The sequence below is a fragment of the Macrosteles quadrilineatus genome, unplaced genomic scaffold (genome assembly GCF_028750875.1).
Source record: "Macrosteles quadrilineatus isolate MER2022 unplaced genomic scaffold, UCM_ALF_1.0 Scaffold_8__2_contigs__length_117827958, whole genome shotgun sequence".
NCBI classification, from domain to species: Eukaryota; Metazoa; Arthropoda; class Insecta; order Hemiptera; family Cicadellidae; genus Macrosteles; species Macrosteles quadrilineatus.
In genome coordinates, this window is record NW_026542601.1 from 49,793,566 (window position 1) to 49,819,357 (window position 25,792).

A 25,792-nucleotide genomic window follows, 5' to 3' on the forward strand; every position below is an offset into this window, starting at 1 on the left:
CCTTGCTTCTGCATCCACTGCATCTTTAATGGATTTGATTCCAGGAAACTGGACGAAGCCAAAGAAAGGGTAATGGAAGGTTAACAACTCATTCTAACCTATTATGTAGGGTAATGAGTTTTTCAAATTAGACGAAATAATGTTCATTATTTTTGTTCTTTTGACCTGTTTCTAACTATGTCCAGTAAGTGCTGCCAAGGATTCAACAAGGGTACTTAAATAGGCAAAAAAGGAAAATATAATCAAAGTACGTAGCCTGTTGTGTTAACAACTACGATGTTGATTTTACTTTCTCTCCCTAAACATGGTACGGTACAAAGAAAAGGAATTGTATTCGTCAATCTTTTCGTGTTTAAGATTTGGGTGAAGATATCCATTTTGACCCTCCTGAACTCCAAAAAGCGATTAATTCGTACAGTAGTACACTACATACAACACACTATTACTATACTTGAACTATTATGATATTTGGGATGTAGATACCACCGTGATGTATCAGTTTGGCCCTCCTGAACACCAAAAAGCGATTAATTCGTAGTCAAACTATTATGAAATTTGGTATGTGGGTTCGGGTAGCACCATGGTGTATCAGTATGGCCCTCCAAAACCCCAAAAAGCGATTTTATATAAAATTTTGTATGTGGGTACCAACGTGATATATCAATTGATTTTTATAAAAATTTAGTGTGTTGTATAGTATTTTTAAACAATTTTTTCAATGGGCTCATAGGGTTTCTCCCGGCGCTTATCAAAGTAGACAAGGATGTTCAAAGTATGTGTCAGTATGAAATAAGATACCGTTTATTTTCTATGTGATGTATTATGTAACTTGATTTGTGGCCAAGGAAAGCACGAGGAAAGTTCAATGTTGGAACAGAGATGGTACAGTATCACATGCGATAAGACTGTAAATGTCACCCCCAACCCCAACCAAGAACATAACGAAATGTAGTCTAAAATGTAGTACATATTATAACCATTCTGAAAATTAATCCTTATTTCTTCAATAAATATTGAGTTGATCAAATGTATGCATAGAGATGACGGCATCAAACTTCCACTGAAATATGGACTTTTGCTAAGGTTAAAATTCTCGTGAGGCGGGTTGTTTGATAGATTAATCTCTATGTTGCCAAGTTATGCTCTATGGCGCTTTTGCCAACAGGATACGGAAGTAGCTTGGCTTGTAGCGGTAGGCACGGGGCTGGAGAATGTTAGGTCGATAGAGCCCCAACATGCTATCGCTACTACTGTTATGTTATAACTGACTCAGATAAGTCTAATGGGCATCTGCTCACAACACAGCCAGACCTGCTTTTAGTGAATGGTTTTAAACACTACGTTGACTATATACACACCCCTTTAAAATTAGCAGAAATACATCATTCAAACGTATCTTCTGATCAATTGTTATGTCGTTGTTCAAACAATATTTAAGCTATGTGCGCGTACGATAACAACCGATCAAACGATAGTCACTAGTAGGGCCTACATGCTTAACCAGGCCGGTAGTTCTTTTTGTCAGGGTGACTTCCAATCTTTCATCTGTAGCCTAAATTATGTTTAACTATAACAAAGGAATGAACCCATCAGTGAATAGCTTAGGCATTTTCTGGCAGCTTAATCAATGACAGGTTAAAATACTGTTTTTCTAGCATCAATTACATTCTAGAAACGATTCAAATTAAACGATACATGTAAAGTGTATCGTAAAATATACCAGCAATACAACGCCTTATTATTTACGGTACCCCCGTATTTAAAAGTACAGTAAGATCAAATGTCTCCATCGTAAAACTGTTTCACATTTCTTACTGTAGCCACTTTTACATTAATTTTACATTAAATTATCATTGAAATTAATGAAAGGATCAAATTTATGTGTTCCTAGACACAGAACAGAAAAATCGAAAATTTGACAAAAACTACTGTACCTATTCAATGATCATAATATAGTTTGTCGTTTTTGCAGCTTATTTCTGTATTGTTTTTGGTTTGCTGTGTGATGTGTGCTGTAATTAGATTGATGCCATGTTAGTCAAGATTGGACTTTAGTTTGTTTTTCAGAATGACAATGCCTATTGTATTGTTTTTACCGAATGGCTAATAAAATCATTGACCATTTATATAATCGATAAAACAGAATAACAATGGCTGTATTTTAGTAAAAAAAACCCCGTTGTTAAAAGACAATGTGCCGGTACCGCAATTGAGTGTTTAGTGTTTTGAGTTATAATTATCTTATTTAGGTACTCCGTTGTCTTGAAAATAAAGCCGGGTAGTAATTGTTCAATTCTGCAGTGACTGTTGTGATCAGTCTGGGGAAACTACTGGAACTACGTTCGCACTTTGCAGTCACAGTTCACGCCTGATTGTAGCCTACCCAACCGTCATGTCATACCCCATAGTCGCGCCCGACACTGGAAAGTAACATCTCAACCCCTGTAGCCGATTACCACGCAATTGGTTGTTTCATACATTTAAGTATATAATATCCGTTAGTTTGAGCAAGAAACATAGCTTGAAAAAGTGTTCGAGACTCTAAAATCCAATCTTAATTAGAGACATACATAATCAATGCAGTGTAAACTCAACAAGACCCTCGATAACAAGTCACTCTTGATATCGTTATTGTAAACCTCGGCAAGAGGTCATCCTTGAAAGCTTAGCAGGTCTAATTCTTATTTGATAATTCCCAAGAGAGACTTGATGTCAAAGTTCTAAGCTGTGACTCTTCGTTCTACCCCTTCTTCATTCCTTCTAGACGCTTTAACACAGAAATTTCAAAGACTTTCTTCATATGTTGCCAACACTAAAACTAACGAACATATAACTACAAATACAAGCTTTCGACCTCCCTACCTCTAGTTTCTGCGAGTATTCCTCAGCGAGTCTCTCGTTCTGGCGGCTCAACTCCTCGTTCTTCTCCAGGAGCGCCTTGCCTAGCTCTGCAGCGAGGATGAGGTCCTTCTCCTTCTGTTGGAGTTGAGCATACACATCCTCAGGGTCCGCCGAAGGCTCCAAACTCCTGGACTCCACGTCGTATATGTAATCCTCCAAGGCGTACTTCGGCTTCATTTTGTCCCTGTGCATCATCCCCCTCTTGAGATTGATACTGTTGCGTTGTTTGGTCGCGAACATCGACCCAAGGCCTAAGTCACACAACACTACCTACCACATAACAGACACCGTTGGAACAGTTCACTCGCGCACACGGACATAACCAAAACAAACAGCGAGACAGCGGCGCGGCGCGGCAGACGACCAACCGTCTTGGCTCAGGTGTACCAACCTAATGCCAATGCCGCCTTCTCCACCCCCTCCCATTACCAATCACCTGTGCGACAGTGCTGCCAACGACGGAGCGCGCGGGAGTTGCAGTACTACCACTACCGCAGCGAGTACAACTCTCGGTTTCACCCTTTCCCAGGGCTATAGTCAATGCTACTACCCCCTATTGTCAGTATTGTCACTATTGTCCCATCTCCCATCGCCACCACACCAGGCAAGGATCAAATTTGTTTCTATTTTAGCAAATTGTCCTATAGTTTAGGAAGTTAAACTTTAAACTGAAAACTAAAATTACACAAATACCGCAGAGGCAAACAACTGAGGAAATCAGGGAATGTTTTATTTAGCCAATTGTTGAATTTTTCAACTATTCCAACGGTAAACGGTACCAAAATATTAGAAAATTGGTTCATAAACAATGGAGGAAAGTCATTTGAATATAGCCTACTGTGTATCAAGCAATATCTGCAGCCATTGGGTAGCATCAGAGCATCACTGCTAAAACAATAAAACAATTAGCTGGTTTAATTATTGGCTACATAATAAGCGAGAATATTGATTAGCACAGTATCTAAAAAATACATTTCTTATTTTATTAAAGATTAGATTGAAAAAAGTTAGTATCGTTAGAATATCAAACTAAAAATGCCAAACTAAAACGTGACCCAGGTATTTTTTCAGATGTAGTTTTTATGTTATTTAAGTTTAAACACCTTAAGGTCCGCACTTGAAATAAAACTTATTTTCAGTACTGAAACTAACAATATATACAAATATTTCCCCCAAATAAGTCTTTGCGTCAGTAACGTACCCAATTTTTAGTGTGTTATTGTAGTTTTTTCGTCCCAGAAATGGCACCTCAAAAGGTCGGTGGAGAGTTAGAGGACACCCTGTGTTGTACCATCAAATAAAAACAAAAATTTGAACGAAGTGTTTTTGGTCTCTGGGAATGGGAATATCAAAATGGACGAGTATATCGATCCCGGGTCTAGGTCTTGCCGTGCCACATACGGTAATAGCATTGGCTTATAGCTACTTCCCTATTATTTAATATAAATTCGCGTGGCTAAAACTAAAAAAAAATTAAATCACGTACCTAATGAAGGAAGGTCTGTAGCCTATGTTTAGTGGAGAGATTGAAAACGCCGTAATACGCTGTGAGGCAATCGAGAGGCAGCAGTGTGCTGCGGCTATTGCATACATGAAGATTGCAGGCGCTTTCCGTTAACGGGGAAATAAAATTTGTGCAATATTAGCTTTCCAAATTATTAGCCAATGCCTTTATTCTGGTTGTACTTTCTGTTTGAAAAAACTTCAGTTATCACTTTGAAATGCAATTTAACTAACGTTAAAGTGAATTTCCCTTTTTTACAAAAACTATACATTCTCTATAATACCATTTATAGAGGGAGAAAATAAAATTATAAATATTTTGATGATTTTGTATTTTTTAAATTATTAGTACTAAAACTAGTAAATAATTGACATGGTGGAATGGCTTCTGGATCGTCTGAATTAACTATATAGTGGCCTACAGTAACAAGGTAATTTAAACCACTATATAGTAAATAATTGATCATGTTATGGCTGTATGTGTTACAGAATGTTTCTTTTCTGACCCATAAATCAATTTAAACCAAGATAAGAAAACGTGCAAATTCCTGATTGCGATGCTTATTTCTTAAATGATATCAATTAATAACCTCTTTCCTCCAGCTTAAAATATAGGTACAGAAGAAGTATAATACAATTGTCTAGAGAACATTATACCCTGGCCTGATTTGTTCCAGGAAGGAGGATTGCTATATCTTCTACATGTGTCGATAGCTTTGTCGTTACCGACAAGTTGAAGTTTTACTGCTGAACTTGAAAGGGCTTCGGCTCTCATGACAAATATTGAAATGAAAAAAAAAATGAACTTGAAAGGTATTTATTTTTCTATTTCTAAGCTATTCATAAAATTATGAAACCTATATTATACTAGCATAGTTTTGATTAAAAGAGCCTCCCACCTTTGGCCATCCATGGTCAAGAAACAAAATAAATTGTACTTCTTCTTTTCAACTTTGAAACTTAACCACAGTCAAGAAAATTAATCTCATAATTACCTTGCCATACCATTGATAGTCGATTTGTTCATAGCTATAACGGTGATTAGAATTAATGTAAGTCTAAACACAAATTTATTGTTCATTATTATACTTTTGTTTATTTACGATATACAATTATACGGTAAGCAAAGTATTACAGGAACTATTTAAAAACGAATAACAGTCATAATTTCCGATGAGTAACTCAAATATTATGTAACTAATGGAAATACTCAGCATGTCCATACCAGTTCAATATAACCAACATTTCTTGTAAATATTTTACAATTTTTCAAAAGCCGATCATGTTTTTTAGTGTTTTCTACAAATGTTTCCCACTCATAACCGTATTAGGTTGTCCATGATTATATTCGTCATTGATAATGTAGCCTGAATGGTATCACCATTGTCGCCAGTATTTTAACAAATTTCAGAACTTTTTTTAAATAGAGATACTTTTTGTTCACTTTACTTAAGAACTACCTGATTTCCTTCATAACATGTAGCTGTGACAATTGTATTTGCTTCAATTGACATTCTTTTGGTTCATTTCTGTAATAACGTCAATTATATTTACCTGAGAAAATGCAGAATTAAAAGGCCTGATGTTGTTCAGATGGTTTTTTGTTTCCCCTAACTGAGTTACTTTTATGATTAATTTACGATTACTTTTATAAAAACATATGTTCTAATGTCATTGTCATACCAGTTTTATTTAGCCTTAGAGGGGGCTCCTCTGCAATTATCACAAATTTAATCCATGGTTTCTACTAAAGCCTGTCTCATGTTAAGTTGAGGCAGACTACCTGACCAAGAGGGTGGAACAGGACAATGGCTAGGCATCCCTCCCGACCCTTCGAGTAAATCCCATTAACCACGCTTCACTGAATACTTCACTTAAAAAACGTAAATATATTGATTAATTGAAAGTATAATCAATTCGTCATATCTGAAAATAATGTGTTCTAGGTAAAAAAAACAAAATTTTTCATTTTCGTCCCATGCAAATCGGCCGACTTTAAGTATTAAAACAAACTTTTCCCCTTATAACTAAGTAAAATATTTAATTTTAAATTACTAATAATTGATATTGCGTATTATACTTTGTTCATAATATTTAGGCGGTTTTAGGGAAGAAATCTATCACCTCCACTTGACCCTTACCTTTAAAATAATAGCTCAACAGGTGATAATAACCAACCAAACTTGCTGTACCATTTGAAAACTCTGTATGATAACAGAAAAGGCAAGTTAAACACGGAATTTTTAAATGTTACAGCGAGTTTGGTTAGTTATGTTAGGTAATTTTTTGTAGAACAGTTTCATTTCATTATTTTTTGTTGATAATGAACAATATTTATCGTAGTTGTCAGCTGATATGTTTCAATTTGTTAATATCGATACATCGAGGAAAAAATCATCGATAATAATGAATGTTCCCTTTAACAGGAAAGTACCGATTAATCAACATACATTAAATAAAAAAGATGTTAGGGGAACTTCTCCTCAAACCTCCTAAATATTGTGAAGAAGTAAATTGTGTAGTTATTACAAAAAGGTATGAGATTTAAAGTTAATGAGTTAGACCATACAGTTCAACTTTCTCTGCGTTATGAATAATAAAAGAATGCTCTATAATATTCTGAAACGAATTGATTATATTAATATAATTATTATATTCAGTATATACTACGTAAGTAGTATTATTGATCATCGAACTAGTATGATCATGAGGACCCTTCTTCCTGCGGAAACAGCTGTAATTTAGTTGGGTACATAGTTGTAACATAGTTGCAACCGGACGTCCGAACTATTAAGAAGCTACGCATAGCGTTCGTGAATCTAATTCTCAGAACCAAATTTTCGGATTTCCGCCTGAAATGAATGAGTCGTTAGCAGGAAGTGGTCATTACCAAATGACAATGTGCATAGGCTTTAAGTACCACGACAAACTGTTTCTGCATCATTGTTAGCCATGGCAGCTGAGAAGACACGCGAAAGGATCATACTTGCGCAGAAGTACATCACCATACATGGGCGAGGGAGTGTACTTAGTAGTGGCGAGAGGAAGATGGTATTAACAGTGTTTGGTAATTTACTATCCGAGTCAACATCTTCACTCCGAGAAGTAGCAGAGCGGACAGCCGTTTTAACGGGGACAAGCAGGGCGACGGTGGAGCGTATACGGAAGGAAGCAGATGAAGGGAAAATTGTAACACCTGGTAAAAAGCGACCGAGAGCGAAAGGCACCAAGACGAGGATGAAAAAAACATCAGACTTCACAAAAATTGGAATCCGACGCATAGTGCACGACATGTTTAGACGGAACAGACCTCCCACGTTGGCAGCGATAACAGAGAAGGTGAATGAAGATGATAGTTTGCCAGCAATGAGCAAAGCAACAGTTCATCGTCATATAACTGATCTTGGATTTGTATATGAACGCCGGTCTCGACGATCAATGTTTATTGAAAGGGACGATCTTATTATTTGGAGGAGGAAGTATTTAAGGGACATACGAAAATACAGACGTGAAAATAAACCTATTTATTACCTGGACGAGACATTTTTGAACGCGGGACACACTGTGAAGCATGCATGGAGACCATCGTACATCAAATCCGCACGGCACGCTGCGTTGGAGGGCGAAACAACAGGACTGAAAAACATCCCAGGACGTGGTGGGCGATTGATCGTTGTTCACATTGGAAATGAAAATGGGTTCCTGAAGGAAGCAAGTGAAGAGCTAGTGCAAAACGACGTGAGGCTGATTTTCCAAGGGAAGAAAAACAAAAGGCGGCTTGGAGGGGTAGACTATCACGAAGAAATGAATTCTGCTTGTTTCGAAAATTGGTTCGAGAACAAGGTCCTTCCAAACTTACCACCTAGCAGCGTCATTGTAATGGACAATGCCTCCTACCATTCAAGAACACTAGAGAAATTTCCAAATATGAGCTGGAGAAAAGACGACATCCAACAGTATTTGACGACTAAAGAAGTGGAATGGACGACCACGTTAGTAAAAGCTGAACTTTTACAGCTGGCAGAACCATTTCGATCAGCATCAAAAAAATATGTAGTTGACGAGATGGCCGCGGAAGCTGGACACACAGTTTTAAGGTTGCCTCCTTACCACTGTGATTTAAATCCAATTGAATTGGCATGGGCAAATGTTAAGAACAACGTAGCGTTGCACAATGTTTCGTATAAGTTACAAGACGTCGAAGAAATGTTAAACAATAACATATCAAATTTATTGCCCGAAACATGGAGGAGCTTTGTGGAGCACATTAAGAAAGTAGAGGATTCATTGTGGGAACTTGACAATGTTGTGGACGAGATTACGGATGAAAACCGCATTGTTGTGAACATCGGCAACTCAAGTGATTCGGACACAGACAGCAATAGCGAACTTGAAGAAGATGACATCCTGGCCGAAGAACTTCCTGCTGAGTAACACCAAGTAGACTCTCATGTACATAAATCTGTAAATATGTGTAAATAGATTTAAAAAATACAAAAGTAAAAAAAATACAAAAAAAAAACAAAAAATACAAAAAAATACAAAAATACAAAAAAAAATATAAAAAAATACAAAAGTCTGATAGATCAAAACTTTTAATGCGGCCTCTGGCAGTCTCAAGCCTGCAAAACGAACTATTTAATGATTAAATAGTTTCCGAAACGCAGAGAGAAAGTTTTACTGTAACACTGTAACTTGCTTATCTCATACCTTTTTATTTTTATTACATAACTAGCTGTGTGCCTACGAACGTGTGACACATTGGATTGTTACGTTTAAAGCGAAATCGTGAAGATCTTCCAAGATAGCAGCAACATCACCCAGTGTAGTTGTGATTTTTTACTTGACACAACAGCATTCGAAACGCCGTTAATGAGTGGGAACCTCGATTGTTGGCTTTTGGCGCCGTTATCAAAACTCGAGTAGGGTACAACTTGATACACACTGATTCTCCGGTTCCCGACCTGGATGGTGGCTAGTTATTTCATTTAATTTACAATTTCATATTGCCCTTGCGATTAATCAAACCCGTTATTTAAGCCACACGGTTATTAACCTCACTTCTTTAATGTGTAAAATGTAAAAACAACAAAAAAAATATATAATTCTGACCAATCTACAGACATTTCTCAACTCAATTTTTATTTACAACTCTAATTTTATTTATATTGATAGATGCACTATTACTACAAACTTAAAAGTTAATTTTTTACTACAAGAGACAAATTAGCAGTTGGTTTTAATACTTCAAGTCGGCCGATTTGCATGGGACAAACATGAAAATTATTGTTTTTTTATAACCTAGAATACATTATTTTCAGATATGACGAATTGATTATATTTTCTATCAATCAATATATTTACGCTTTTAAGTGAAGTATTCAGTGAAGCGTAGTTGATGGGATTTAATCCAAGGGTCGGGAGGGTCCGTCGAAGGACCGGCCTAGCCATTGTCCTGCTCTACCCTCTGGTCAGGTAGTCTGCCTCAACTTAACATGAGACAGGCTTTAAAAATGGTAGAACATATCGGCGAAGATCCTGGTTCATTGTTTTTAGGAAACCTCATCTTGTAGGCGTTCTTCATTATATAGGCTAAATAATGATAATAAATTCTTAAAAAACATCTCTCTATTTTTTCTTCTGGGTCACGTTCTACGACTTTTCTATGTTTTCATAGTTAGCAAATCGGTTTTTTCAAGGATTGTTCAAGAAATACAGTAGGCCCTACCGTGTTAATTTATTTTTCTTATTTGGTAATATATATCAAATTGTCCAGGCTTTCTTGATTTTTCCCATTGTAATATGTACGCAAACCCAAATTCAAATAGTAAATATTAATTTCATCACTCCGTAAGGAAAGTAACTATTTTCGATAACTGCTGACGTCAATGAAAGTATTCGTTTCCCAAGCTCTAATTTAATAATCAGCTGATCGATTTCCCTCGCTCTAAATTTTCTTTCCCTCGCTCTCGATTAGTTCTCCATTTACTCACTACGCAGGCTAGTGTTTTGTTACGGTTTAATTTAATAATTTGAATCAGCTGTGCTTATTGTTGCACAATCTAAATCTATACAGAAACAGGCATTAGTTTTGTTTTGCTTTGTTTTTAACATAGTGCATGTTTGAAATTGCTCAAAGTATGTCTAACATTAATGATGATTGGATGAAAACAGCTTAACTTATCACCTTTCACGGGATAAATCACGGGAAAGATAAGAAGAGGAATAGAGAAAGCTTAACAAATTACAAAATGCTAAGTTAATTAATGTAAGTGACGAAGTATGTATTAATACATTTATCTAAATAATTTAGAAATATGAAACCATAAGTTGTGAAGTGTATTTTTAATAATAAAAAGTGGTATAAACTATTTTAATACTACTGAGATATGTTATTCTGTATGTGTGGATTTTTGTGTCGTGATTAAAAGTATTGTTCATAACTCGCACCCAAAGCTTTTTTTCCGACACTTGCTCCATTTTTCCCGTTCTCGGATTCCCCTCATACGTGAAAATAACTCTCATCTGCTCGGCTTTGCCTCGCACGTGAAATTTAGTTTTTCTGTGTTCGGCTTTGCCTCACACATGAAACTTGAGCGCGTGTCGGAAAATGCCCCTTTCGGACCTAGTAATGAAATATACTATTTCAACCAAATCAGTGTTTATACATACTCTTCCTTGAATTGCAAATATAAATGTTAACAGCAATTAAGTTATCCAGCTGATCATAATGTAAACAAATATGTTCTTCATAAGGATAACATGGGGACAGAGCCCATGGGGTTTTTTCAAAATGTAATGTCAGTTTGCAAATCTACGCGACACGCTCTTTCCAATTGTAAATGGTTACGATCGGTTAAGAAATGGCGGAGGAGTTCTAAGGACAAATTTTGTTTTGGCTTATTTATTATATAGATTCTGACAAGAACAAAGACAGGAACAAAAAACCAAACTACAACCAAAATTTTAAATTTTTATTTGGCTATTAATTAATTACACAAAAAAATCTTTACTTAGAAACGTACATAAACAATTCCAACATTTTGCATTTTTTACACTATCAAATAATAATAAACTATATACATTATCTTGGTGGGGGAATCATATTAGTAAACTGTTCTATCTTCTTAAAAAAAAACAAACTTTTTAGCATGCTATAAATTTATTTGTTAACCTGTCAATAACTCTTACAGTCAGAGAACATCTTAAATAACTCAGACTTATTCTAGTCATCAACAGTTAACAGAGTTTTTTCAAGGAAAAACATCCAAAAATATAGAAATTAGTTGTAGGCAGGGATTGTAGTTTTTGTCTTGAAAGGCAACACATGTACCAAGAGAACACTTTGTAGGCACTTTACTAAAATAAATAATTACCAAATGAATGCTTCATTTGGTATTAGAAGGCAGTTAAAAGGCATTTTTAGTCTCTCAAAATCTGTAAATGATTTAGAGAATAAATATTATAAAAAATTACTGGAGGCAAAGGTTTACAGGACATTATTGATTTTTTTTGTGGGTCTATAAAAGACAAACATATCAAATATCCCTGGAGAGGTCACAAATTTAAATGTAAAGGAAATAGTGTGAAGTCACTATAAAACCTTGATTTTAAAAAGTTCAGTACCGGTATACAATTTCTAACATTTAGACTAAGGTATATGGTAATATTAAAGTTTGAATCCCCTCATTAAAACATTGATTGTATTCTAGAGATAGTTAAAAATATAAAACAACATACATAAATATAGTACACTTAAAAATCTAAAGTTAATTAATACACATTTATAAAAATGAAATGGTTTCTTAATTTGTATTCTAATATGACTATTAGAAGAAATTTCCATAGTTTGCAATTTAGTTCTTAGTGATTAGATAAAAGTTGATTTTTTTACAAAGCAATTGAAAATAACCATATTATTAACACCAATTTTTATAAGGTTCTTTCAGTTATCCTATTGATCTATAATATACCTACATTATCTAACATACATCTATCATATGTGAACACATCAGTATGGTCTATTAAGAAACCATTAAAACATAAATAAAAAATATGGAAAAGAAAAAAAGGAATAAGAGAATAAAACACTTCTTTCACTCGCCTCTCAAACAGTCCAATATTAACAACTAACGTTCTACGTATTCGTATCCACTCATCACGCACAACTTTCTATACAATAAAGACAGTAACATTTTCTTACAAACTAATTAAAATAGCTAGTGAATACTTTGGCTCATAAACAAAATTCCAGATTTCTGTGTACATTTACAACATAAAAGTATGTACAATGAATACGGCGATTTACAGCCAATCTTCAGCTCCAACGGTACTTAAAGCTCTTGAAAAGGGGCTTACAAAATTGACAGAAACTAATCTGGGGCATTAAACCTTAAAGCTTAAATAAATCTATATGTTCCTTAAGAACAGAGTAACTTTACATATATACATTTGACAGTTTTAGGGTATATTTAAGTTTTTAAATTTTTAAGTTCAGTGCGTCCAATATGAATATTTGTCTTTATGTGTTTTGAGACAAAACTACTTGGTTTACATACTTGTCATTGCACTGGGATTAATAAATAAATAACGACAAAATGCAACACGGCGAGAAAATTAGGTAATGGACAACTAGGAAGCACACATGCAGTTCTAGCAGTCGTGGTTCAACCAGGATGTACTGAAACAGACAAAGTATAGGTTAGTGTGATTTACAGGGCCGGTTTAACCCATACGCGAACTACGCGGCCGCATATGGCGCCACGAAAAAGTGGCGCCGTAGCGCCAACGGAACAATTTTTTTTACGTGAACAACGTAATTTTGTTTTTTTTTCGCTCAGAGTTCAATTTTTAAAGCACCACAATAAAGGCATTTATTCTGTTTGTACCAACAGCACTTGAAAAATGTGTATATTTGTACTGCACTACAACTCAAGGACTCAATGCCATTTTCAGTTTCGATTGTAATGAGCTGACGCTCGGCAACGTACGGCGCGGCGCCTGTGCCCTGTAAGCCCTGTGGGTTTCATTTCACAACTCGCTCATGCGCTCGAGATAACTAAGCGCGCAGCGCCACTTGTCACAACAAGAAACTTCCCCCTTCCTTCCCTCCCTTCTGCCTCTTATCCTAGATGCAGACGTTGTATTGCACCATAGATAAAAGGAGTATATACTCTTTTTATCTATGATTGCACTCTTTTAGTTTTATACGTATACCGTATCGGCATCGTATTGGCGTTGTTTTGATGATTCATGATTGTTGATAAGTGAATGATTACGAGTGTTTTAGGTTTAACTTATAATTAGTGCATTAAATAAGAAGAAAGTATAAACTGAATAAATGAGTAAAATATCTTGCGAGCTATACTATGAAAACAATGGCAGAAAAAAAGAAAACGTCTGGCACTTATTATAGAAAGCGTAAGGCAAATTTGGAAGAGGAAGATAAAAAAACAAGCCAAATCAATGAGTAGATTTTTGTTGAAATTATCTGGTGGCGAGTCCAGTCAGCCCAAAGAAGTCACGATAGAAGATGGCAATGACGTAGGCTATTTATTTATTTCCCAAAGAAAATTAAAATAGGCAGCTGATCACAAACGGCAAACATTACGTCATTGCCGTCTTCTATCGTGACGTCATGCTTGACGAGCATTACTGCCTGTTTTTTTTTATGTGGCCTTGGTTTTGCTAAAGTTTATATGATGAGTAAAAGTGTAAAAATGTTAAATTTCTGCAAATAGTCAACAGTCTTTTATTGCAAGTATTCTTCTAACCTAAACTTCCCAAAATTATTGGGAAAAAATTCACAAATATGGTTTAAGTTATGTTCATGGGTTGGGGGAGGGGGGTGGGGGGAGTGGCGCTGATTCGGGTGTTCGCTTAACTCTGAAAAATTCCTAGAACCGGCCCTGGTGATTTAGTACACAGGGAAATGTTTAGCATCTTAATTTAAATACAGTAGAAACTAAGGTCCCCCGGCAAATACATTTTTTCACTAACAAGTTTTTTAAGATATTGCTGCCTGATTCGACATCTCAAAACAACACTATTCACTGCACAAAATATCAGTAAGAAATTACGCCTGGCCTGATATCGCAGACTTTGTGCCGCTCCCCTTACTAGAACTCGCTCAAAACTTTGCATTTAAGAGTTTGCTGTCGGTATGTCTGTTGCTCATGCAAATTTAGTTACAGCTAGGACAGGACCTTATGGTCTTTTGCCATTGTGGTGAGATTGAGAACTTTTGATCGGGTAATCTTTGCAGAGGCTTTCAGCAATCGCAACAGTAAAATCTTGACTTGGCTCAATTTCCTGGCATGGTGTTCGATCATTTGAGCTTTTAGCGGCTAGTGCCGAATCACATATGATTTGGATGTAATCTCTCAACTAAACACGGAAACCTCAGAAACACCATTTGGTGTCCCTACACTGATCTATTTATCTCTAAGGTCCACTACGACATGCTAATATTCTGCCTGTATCCATTCTGTGATCATTATTAACATCACAAATTATATGTAAATTTGACTGTGAAAAACCATGAATTTGATCTTACAAATTTCAAGTGGACACTAAGTTTTTTATTTATTTGGTCTTTCCCCTATGGGCACCCAATAAATGGTGAAGTACATGTTAAAGTCACAGCTAATTTAAGTGAAAAAATAACTTACAATCCCTTTACACCTTTTACAAAATAAAACTTGGGTAGTATACTCTGAATAAAGATTTTCTGATTTCCGAATTTTAAAATCTACTAAAGCTTTGACTTTGTAACATAATTCAGGGCACATTCTTATCTGGGCGTTATGAACAGCTGTCAAATGACTGACCAGATTCAGCAACGTCTGCATTATTTGCTATTGTGGGTTTATCCCAGTGGTCTCGCAATTACGGTTCTCACCTATCAAGTTTGAAGGTTGCTTATTAGATTCTAGGTCTTGATGCCGTTTAGGGCTCTCAACAACTATGGTATTAACAACATGTCTATCGATAACATTGAAAAACACACAAATAATACTTAAGATACTGACCAATGGCTCGTGAGTGGTCAGCAGGAGAAGTGAGCGACCAATAGAGACACGAGGAGCGCTAGAGATATCCTCAGCTCACTAGCAGCTGATCCTTCAACAGCTGTAACAGACCATCAGCTGATGAGTTGACAGGAGAAAACACTGCATGGTGATAAGGGTGATCAGTGAGTATGAGCATAGACAAATAGAATAAATATAGACTGTCAAAGGAAGCTTCCGACGCCCACCGCTATAGTGTTAGCAAAACGGGAGTGCCGATGAAGACCAGGTCAAGTCCCTTTAAACGCACGCACCCCCACAGGTCTCCATCGGCACTCCCGTTTTGCTATCACTATAGGAGTACCGTGTAGTTACGGCGCACACCGCTGCAGGCAAGGAGCGCAGGAGCCGTATGCTACCAGCAGATGCTGCAGCGGTGTGCGCTATAACTACACGACACTCCTAGCGGTGGGCGCCGGAACATATGCTAACCGCAGCACTGCTGCCGGTCTATATTCATTCTATTTGTCTATGGTATGAGGATAAAGTAATGTGATAAGTAGGCGAAACATTGTAATAAGTAAAACAGTAAGGTGAGAAAATAGATTAATAAAGAATAATTAAAACAGAGTCAGAAGGAGTTAAAGTTAAGTACCTACCGCAGTTATACTGCGTAATACAAAAATAAAACTATGTAGTGAGTAAAAAATTGTTTAAAAGAGTACAATAAAAAGATAAACTATAGGTAAATTAAATGTTGAAGTACATTTTTAGTGAAAAGATCTACCAACATTCAATGAATTATTTTTCATCATACAATTAATAAAAATTTTCTGATATTGATTTGTGGAAAATAAGGGTACTACAAAAGTCCATTTTATTTAAGTACCCTAATCAACAGTATGGCTAATACAAACAATACAAGGGAAAAAGTGTAGCTTTTAAGTATAGTTCACAATTGTGAAATACCATGATCAATAGTTTAAACACAGAATCGAGAGGTGAATGCTAGATTTAGTTATTACACGTCAAGGGATAATCAATTGAAAATCACTGTTCGGGATGATATAATGACTAAGAGGAGAAGAAATAGCATTAAAGCCCTTGTTGGTAATTTTTTTAAGGCAGGCAATACCCTTTTAATTTTGACTCATTAAGGTTAGATAGTAATAAGCAGTTATTTTGGTATAATAAATTATAATTGACGAGAGTTTAGTATAACTTCTGTTTCATAAAGCACCCATAAAGCCTCTATGTAAACGTTTAGGCGTTTGTGTGACACCTATCTTGTTTATGGTTTTCACCTGATAAATATGAAAAATTAGCCTACTGTTTGTTGGTGGTAAAGGTACTGTAGAAACTGAAATATTTTTTACAAAAATTCTATAACAAACATTCCAGAATGTTATGACTGGATTGTAACTAAGATATAACACAGTAATTTTAGAGTGCGGTACTAAGTGTTAGTTTACTTTATACAATAAATGATATCAAAGTAAAAACTATATATAAAGGATATAAGATACTCAGTTATGTCTTGTACATATGTTTTCCAGTATAAATTCCAAGGACACTAACAGCAACAGCCAATATAATAGATTAGTGGATGAAACGTAACACAACATTAAAAGGCAAAAAAAGCAAATAAAACCGAAAAACAAACTTACCTAACAGTCCAGTTTCGGTTAAGTCGCCCTCGTGTTCTGTAAATAAAAATAATAAGCTGTGCTGATCTTTACAGTGCAAAAACAAGCTCCAAACAAAAAATGAAACAAGCATAAAATTGTAGCGAACCATAGTGATTAAAATGTCTTGAGACCCAATAAAAAAATAGACCTGATTAAAGAGTTTCTGAATGAATGGATGAATTATGATTTCATGCAAAGAAATGGCATCATTTGGGCTAAAGGAAATATTTGCATTAAAAAAAACCCAGAGTCCTGCTAATCCAAAATATTTGAGACCGGACATGGTTTGCATTACCAACAGATTGTTCCAATCAGCAGGAAATTCAGTAAAATTGAATGAAAAAATGAAAAAAACAATGTATTTTATGTGACTGGAAATAACCAATAGCCATACATTGCTACTGCAATCATGAAAAAACTGTGATTGTCTTGTTTTCTATGATCACGGAAATAATAATGTATTATCTACAGCGATCACGTTCCTTCTTACAACACAACCACCTAAAAAGAGAACCGATGAAACGCTAACAATGAATATATGCTGTTGGAGCGATTATTATAAATTTTGCAGTTCCGTACAAAATTAACAAACCATTTCGCGGATGTTAGGTTTCTTTTACAATTCCCAATTTTCTTGGTTTCCTGATTGGCTGGATATTCTGGTTAGTATTTCAGAACGAATAACTTTGTTTTCTATTCAAAAATATGAATCATTTCTACCCAACAAAAGATGGAGCTGGACATCTAGTCTAGACGTTTGTATTGGCTGGACGTTTGGACTAGCAGGATTCTGGTGTATAACTTAAACTGGTTTATGAAAAGTAGCTTTAGTCTACGATGTCTCCAATGAAGACTACTTAAATAAAATATGGTAACAAGGAGAAAAGTCATCTTTACTACTTCTTTGTTTCTACTTTGACTTTGACATGGCCAGTTATCGTAACAATTATAAAGTTCTTCAAGATAAAAAATTAAAACCTCAACGCCCTGCAACATTTTGTACCAGGGCTTGATAACAGCTCAAGTAATGAAAAGGAAATTTTATATTCAGTGTGAGTTATAGAGTACGAAAATGAAACTAAGACTCAGAGAAGAAAAAGCAGATTGTGGTGTTTTAAGTTCTTCTTGGCTCTTTACTCAACACTTGTTATGACAATTTGATCAAATCTGGAATTTTATGCCATGCTATAGAAGACAAAAAAAAATAAAAAAATATATATATATATATTCACTAAGCTAGACGATAATCATTTAGTGGTGGCACAAAGAGGTAGAATGTTTTTTTTTTTTTTTTTTTTTTGGGTGGACAAGAAACAATAAAATAAAAATTATGGAACAATGATTCTCTTGAAATGTTGTGCATTGTGAAATGTAATGATACCTATTAAAAAATATGGAAAAAACATTTTTGAAATAAAAAAGAATATGAACCAAAAAACCTTAAAATTGGATTTGAAGCACATAAAAAAGTCAATGTTAGTACTCCCACATGACGTTTTCAAACAAGTTTGTTAGTGGAAAAGTAAAAATAATTATTAGCAAGTTAGTGCAAAAAAAGAAGAACCCATGTTAGAAGAAACATTGTCTTATATTGGCTGTATATTTAAATCAGTAAACAACAAAAAAAAAAACATCAAAAAAGTTTTAAAACGCAGGCCTACTTGTGGTCGAAAAAACCCCTCGAAATCCTTAACAAAAAACAAATTGCTAAACTTATTAAACATCTAGTTAATCACTTACCTTTGGGGAAGGTAATTTTGGTTGACATTTCTGACCATCCGTGGATGTTCTTGGCTTTAAGTTGAGCGTTGTAGACACCTGGCTCTAGACCTTGTAGTGTGTGCTTCATTATGTAGAAACGACCATCGTATGGGGCTGTGACTGAAGGCTTTACAGAGGTCCACTCATCACTCTGTAACATCAGATCACCTCTTAGGCTAGTACAGCAAATTAAGGAGAAAATATTTTTTTTGTTGGTCAATTGTAACTGATGGATTCTGTGCTACTGCGTACTAAATAAACCTGTATCATTCCTCTGGATAGTCAGAATTAACAATTAAAGGTATGTAGTGAAACTCTACAACCCCTATTTTGTGCTGTGAAAAATTGAGCACGTATTTAGGTTAGAATGTCTGGCTGATTAAAAATCCCAGTACAGGGCTGCTTTTAAAATTGGCCTGGTCTTAAGCATGTAAGAGGTTTTAGGTTTGTTGGGAGTGCAAGCAAGAGAAATAGATTTTCTGCAGTGGTTGAATAAAGCTACAACAGATTGTTTCAACAGCCAAACACATAACATGGACAGATGCTCATATAACCAACAGAACGACTTTCTCTTTTATAGCACAAAATACCTATTGTTCTGTTTTAGATTTTGTCAGGCCTATTTGAACTCATAAGCCTAATGATATAGGAAAACCTGTATGTTTACAACAATACCCTACTTACTTCCTCTCTCTTGTAAAGTAGTTCGTAGTCTTCGATGGGAGCAAAGCTCTCGATTCTGAAGGTAAGGAGGGGGTTCTTGGATTCACCTTCCGTTACAACAGTGTCTGGCTCAGGTTTAGATGGTTTGCCTGGAAATATTTGAAACAAACTGTCAATTTGTGTTTTATTGTGTGTTCATGAATAGAAAATATAATATTGTGACCATTTCCCGCAATCATGGCAAAAATCTTGTTTATCCCCATCCCGGTCACAGAAACCTCATCATTGTTTTCCGTGATGGCGAAAAAACCTGAATATAATCAGCAGTAACAGAAACCTCATCAGCGTCTTCTGCGATCAGAGAAACATTTTTGTCATCCCCAAGATGCGGCCAAATCTAGGAAACATTATCAAAGTCCACCGCAGTCATGGCAAAATATTGAACACCTCCTGCGGACACGGGAACAAAAAGTCCTAGGCAAATTCCATAGTGTGGAATAAATCCTCATCCTCTCACACGATCACGGAAACTTTAAGTTGGTTATCTGTAATATCGGAAAACTCCTGAATATCTCCTTGTCGTAAAGGAAACAACACATATACTGCAATAATTGAGGCAAATCCTGAACATACTGTTCCTCACATAATCTGACCTTTTCACCGTTCCGACCAAGGGCAAGACTAGATGGATTCTACTGTTCACCCCAAAAAATAGATTTGTTTGTCACTGACAGCACTTTCAACCTAGGACTGGCTAGGATTGGGCGTGCTAGTTATTATTTTTGCTAATGGAGCGTTTACACAGGGCTAATTTTTAAGCGTTAATCAGTTAGCAGCAAACACTAGCCTCGTGTTTTTACCAATTTTTTTACCAAAACAATTTACCTGTCAGAGTGATAATAGCTTGTTGTTGTCCTTCAGTGTTCTTCGCCTCACAAACATAGTCACCAAAGTCTGTTTGTTGAGTTTTTAATATGCGGAGAATGTGTTCATGGCCCTTCTTTTCTAACCTAATTCTATCTGAAGCCATGATTGGCTTTTGGTCTTCATTTCTGTACCATCTCAGCTGAAAAAGAAAAAAAATCTTGAGCAGAATATACAAGCACTGTGGGAGAAATTTTTATTAAATAGAGATGTATTTTTTATAGATTGTGTTTAGTTAAAAACCTTAAGATACAGTTTAAAGATGCACATACATGACTGTATGGATGACTGTATGGTAACTTGGCATCACATTGGAATAATTTCTTTGAGAAACTACTTTTTGTCTTTTGTATATTCCTACCGATATCAAAAAATGCGAAGTAAATAGGTTACTTCCTTTTAGACTTATAGTTTCTGTCCCCTCTCACCGATTTCACGATTTGTTTCACTAAACTGGGTATAACATCCTTAGCACAAATATTTGATAAAATATTGTTTTGTTGTTAGATTGTTAAACTAACAAAATCTTGTGAAAAATTACTGTTTTTAGTAAAACTTTGCACATCTAAGTTTGTTGAAAAATACCTCTGGTTTCTTCATTCCGTTAACGCTGCATTTAAGTTCAGACTCGTAGCCTTCTCCTGTGGGAACAATTGCTCTTCCAATTGTTATCTGTGGCGGATCTGAAAAAATCAAAGTTAATAATTGAGATATTTGTTTTAAAATATACAAAATCTTTTAAAATATCAATTATTCATAAATAATTTTTGAAATTAAGTTGAATTCTTCGAGCCCTTTCACGTAATTTAACTGTAGCCTCCAAGTCTATTCCTGGCAGTATAAGTTAGTTTTGCAACATTTGGCTTAAAGACTTTGTCAGTAGAGCTCGTTAGAAATTTTGAAGACAGGGTACCAACATGTGAATCCAAGACATAACAGCTTTGGTTTGGAAGTATGTTGCCAAGAGTCGTCATCACCCTCAGGCTTGTTGCGTTTTGTGATTGCACAATCTGTGCTGGATTTTGTACCGGCCGCTGGGCTCTCCCTTGAGTATGAACTGTCGTTCTCTTACACATAATAAAGGTAAAAAGTAATAAGTTGAAGTTTTGACTTTTACTTACAGTGAACCTCGACTTCTACGATCTTCTCGTCAGGCATCTGTTGTCCGTTGGTGGCTGTGCACTTGTACATTCCGGAGTCTTCCAAGGAAGCGCTGGTGATGGTGTACCTGGCTCCGTGGATGGATGGATCTTGGTCTTCCAGTACATGGCCCTGGGACAGAATCAAGTCAAGCGTGATATTAGCAGCTTCAACTAGGGGCTGCATACAGGGGTGTTACACATGGAATTAGCGTTACCCCTTTATTTTCCAAAATCCTATATTTTAATAGGCAACCTTTGATTTTTCTTTTTTGAGACAATGGTGAGCGTTCCCGCATGGGACTACATCACTAGCTGTATGGCAATTAGTTAGGACACACAGAGATTATGGTGTTAATTATAAGGCTTTTACAGTTGGGCACAGTGGTTACTCTTTGTTTTCAACCGCAGTGTATTTCACAGTTTGTCAAATCCTTAAACATGCTTCCCCAGGCCCGCAGTTTGTATATTGCTATGAGCTCAAGAGATAGTTGCGCATCTCTCCACATACCTTGTGGGGAAGTTTTAACATTCCTCCAACAAACCTAAATCCTCTTGTGCCCCTGGGCCCAGGCCCACCGAGCCCAATTATTATAGTGACCCTGTGGTTCCCTCTCACATATACCCAATCCTTAGTCTCAGTGCAAACAGAATATTAAAAAATGTGTATAGTACTACTAAATTGACTTTGGAATTTGCGGTAACTAACCTCAAACTTGTTTACTTAAGTTGAATTTTTTCTCAAGAGTTTTTAAATCTTTAAACAATTCCTAACAATTATTACAGTAGATTTTTATAACTGTTTCATATAGACAATATTTTTTCAATTCCCCAAACTGATGGTATTGAAACAACTATGTATTTAAAGCTAAAATGCTCATGTTTTTTTAGAAACTTATTACAACTCGATATAAGCACCTTCAGCACCATTGGTGGCCTGGCAATAATCTAAGCGACATTTGACCTCTTTCCAGTTTTTGGTCAGTAGGTACTTCAGGGGAAGTTTATTGTGACATGTTAGAGGAGTACGTTATCCCACAGTTGGATGACATTGCGATAGAGAATGGCCCTGTCTATTTTCAACATGATGGAGCGACACCACACTACAGTTTGCGTGTGCGAGAAGTGCTAGATACTCGTTTCGACAATTGGTGGATTGGCAGGGAAGGGTCCATCCAATAGCCTAGGAGTCCAGATATGACTCCTCTGGACTTTTTCCTTTGGGGGCAGTAAAGAATTATATCTACCCGGTCCAGATTCGGGATCTGAATCTGAATCATATCCGACAGAGAATAGTTACATGCGTTGATGCAACATCTCCTGAAGTACTGACCAAATCCTGGGAAGAGGTCAATTTTCGCTTAGATCTATGCCTGCCCACTAATGGTGCTCATATTGAGTTATACTAAGTTTCTATGAAAACTCGAGAATTTTAGCTTTAAATACATATACAAAACATTAAACATAGCCTCTTTTGGTATCAGTATTTGCCTTTTCAGTTCTTTTGTGGACACCTGTATTTATCTTATAGATTTCTGAAGGGTTCAAGGGTACTTACATTGCGGAACCACTTGATGGAAGGTGTTGGATATCCTTGAGCGATACATTCCAAGGTGAGCGAAGAACCCTTTCTGATGTTGACTGACTTCTCACTAGGTGAAAAGCTGGTTATACGAGCAGCACCTGTCATTATCATAATCATTAGAAATATCAGCATAAACATCATCATCACACAATTTTAAAACAGAAATAGCCCGCAATGATTGCCATTACTCCTTTAGAGTGATGTGAAAGATGTCTTTGACAACAACAATTCGATGTAACAATTTAAGTATAAAGGATCCTTCATTGATATAGGGTCCAGTGGATTAAAGGAATCAACGTCTTTATTTTCCAGTCAAACCCACCATCAATGAATGATGTTGATGCTCACAAAATTTACCCCCAGGCCTAAAACAGTTGGTACAAATGTGATGTTGGTAGATGAAGTACACTAATTTGTTCACTTATCAAGTTGAATAACTGGAATACCAATACAGTAAATGAATAGTCTATGGTATTAGTTTACTAATCTTGTGCATAAATATTTTAATAACGTATCCAGTCGTTTTTGTTCATAACTTTAGATACACCAGACATTTTTTTAACAAAGATCAGGACCAAATTTAGTACTGGTAGTAGCGTACTTGGTACTTGGTTGTACAAGTACAAGATTTAACCAAGGTGACCAAAGTACTACAAGTTTAGAGATGTTGTAAAAAAAAATGGTTTCATGCCTTATTAAATACCAGTAAAATACTCACTCTTGACTTGCAGGATATGTTGAATCTCTTCTCCCTTCCCTGAAGAGATCTTGCAGTAGTAAGTCCCAGCATCACTCGGCTCTATCTGTCGAATCTCCAGTGTTCCATTGGCCAGGTTGGTGATCCGAGGATTTTGATCTCCTTGAGCGATGTTCCCAACAAACAGCCCGGTCTTATCTTTACGCCAGATCCTCGAGAAGGAACCTGCAAATCCAAATTGTATTGATAGACAACGTAATTTTATTATTCGCATTCACATCGTAAGACACTAGCCAAGAACCTGGTCGAGGGTTGTGGCATCATCACAATCTGCTGGTGGGATTTGTAACCCAGACCTCAAATATCTAAGAGCTCTTCTACTAGACCAGCTAGCTTTTCTCAAGGCAACATAAAAATAGTGTACACTAAATTTTTTTTCATAACATAAATAAACATACTCTTTGATATTTCCAAAAATTCCCCTAAAATTTTGTTGTTTGGATTAAAATCCTATTCTAAGTTAGTGAATTAAAATCCAACATATTTTTTCACCTAATTAACACATATAATTATTTTAATGATTACTCCAGCGCAGATTCATTAAACATGGTTTCTGCATTTTCCAGAAAGATTAAGGAAAAGTATGCGGATCAAAACAGATGTTAGATGTAATGCTTACTGAACAACTTGAGTGAAGAAGTTAGAAATAGATCGGATAATCGAGACTTTACTGTTTATTAAAACGAATCAATAATTTTAATCTCTACTCAACATACTTGGATTGCCATCCACATCACAAGGCAGGAAGGCGACGTTGCCGACTTCCACTACTTGTGTGGACCCGCGGCTGATGATCTGTGGAGGAGGACCGGACTCCTCGTCCTCATCCCCGTCTGGGTAGTCGTCTCCTTCCCCGTCCTCCTGGTAGTCGTCCTGCTGTGGTCTAGCTAGTCCTGGAACAGGAGAAACTATTAGACTAGATGAAACAGGGACATGGAACTCCATTAAGAAATCTATACATATAAAAGGCAAAGCCCTCACTGACTCACTCACTCACTCACTCATCACTAATTCTTTCACTTCCCATTTACCTAGGAGGCTGAAATTCGGTACACCGATTCTTTGGGCATTAAATAGGATAACTAAAGGCGGGGACACACTTGTCATACACCCTTCCGATCCGACTCCGATCATACTGCGGTACGACTGTCGGAGAGGGGAATGGTACATAACATTGAACGCGGTTGTTTACACCTCTCCGACACGCGTCACGTCATACTCCGATCCTACTCCGATTTTGACTCCGATCACGCACCGACACTGCAGTCTATTCGTTTGTCGGATGCAGGACGGGTAGTTTCTTTTAAATAACCTTTATTCTTAAGGTTTAGGAACAATGGTTTAAGATAAATATATGCCGATGCTTGATTTGAAATCTGTGCGTGCATACCTTCAATTCGAGACCTCAATCATGAAAATCGGACGGGTAGAAGAGCTAAACGAACTCGAGAGAGAAAAACCTAAAACCTATAATATATTTAATGGGTACTTCTGCTTTCCTTCCATGCAGAATGGACCCAAATTCTCCGTTTTCCACTGCCCTCCAGAGATGTCTGACTTTCTTCCTCTTCATCTAGACATACCGCCACCATGGCTAAATCCTGAATACCAAAGTTTTTGAACATACAGTATTTATTACCTTCTGCACGTAGTTTACGTTTACGAATCAGACTGGCGAGTGTTGATCTACCCGGTGGAGGAAATCGGAGATGAGTCGCCGGTTCGGAAGCGTGTATGACATGTGTGTTCACCCCCTCCGATCCCGTACCGATCCTTCTGGAATCCCGCAAATCGGATCGTAGTAGGATCGGAAGGGTGTATGACAAGTGTGTCCCCGCCTTAAGTAGTTTTTATTCTGATCG

At 36.3% G+C, this 25,792-nt stretch overlaps 3 protein-coding genes across 4 annotated transcripts in view; 1 reads left to right on the top strand and 2 right to left on the bottom strand.

Moving 5' to 3' along the window:
* LOC129001312 (bicaudal D-related protein homolog) overlaps positions 1–3,283 on the bottom strand; it is a 110,052-nt gene extending 106,769 nt beyond the window's left edge. The window contains exon 1 of the mRNA XM_054428566.1: positions 2,863–3,283. Coding sequence (XP_054284541.1) covers positions 2,863–3,141 — 279 coding nt within the window. The 5' untranslated portion in view covers positions 3,142–3,283. The remainder of the gene's footprint in view (positions 1–2,862) is intronic.
* A 4,073-nt stretch (positions 3,284–7,356) lies between these two features.
* LOC129000372 (uncharacterized) lies at positions 7,357–8,838 on the top strand. Its single transcript, XM_054427335.1, has one exon. It carries the CDS (start codon positions 7,357–7,359, stop codon positions 8,836–8,838), a length of 1,482 nt encoding a protein of 493 aa, XP_054283310.1.
* A 2,525-nt stretch (positions 8,839–11,363) lies between these two features.
* Positions 11,364–25,792, bottom strand: part of LOC129000814 (neogenin-like) — a 139,192-nt gene continuing 124,763 nt past the window's right edge. The window contains exons 2-12 of one of the 2 annotated variants that reach the window (XM_054427837.1): positions 24,647–24,823; positions 23,892–24,095; positions 23,147–23,271; positions 21,571–21,721; positions 21,035–21,132; positions 20,411–20,591; positions 19,547–19,674; positions 18,842–19,013; positions 17,081–17,116; positions 15,435–15,534; positions 11,364–13,084 (exon numbers count right to left, since the gene is read on the bottom strand). In XM_054427837.1, coding sequence (XP_054283812.1) covers positions 15,452–15,534; positions 17,081–17,116; positions 18,842–19,013; positions 19,547–19,674; positions 20,411–20,591; positions 21,035–21,132; positions 21,571–21,721; positions 23,147–23,271; positions 23,892–24,095; positions 24,647–24,823 — 1,355 coding nt within the window. In that variant the 3' untranslated portion in view covers positions 11,364–13,084; positions 15,435–15,451. The remainder of the gene's footprint in view (positions 13,085–15,434; positions 15,535–17,080; positions 17,117–18,841; positions 19,014–19,546; positions 19,675–20,410; positions 20,592–21,034; positions 21,133–21,570; positions 21,722–23,146; positions 23,272–23,891; positions 24,096–24,646; positions 24,824–25,792) is intronic. The other variant, XM_054427838.1, reaches the window with a different exon arrangement.

Coding starts and splice junctions, on each gene's coding strand:
- LOC129000372 (XM_054427335.1), top strand. CDS start 7,357: ATGGCAGCTGAGAAGACACGCGAAAGGATCATACTTGCGCAGAAGTAC.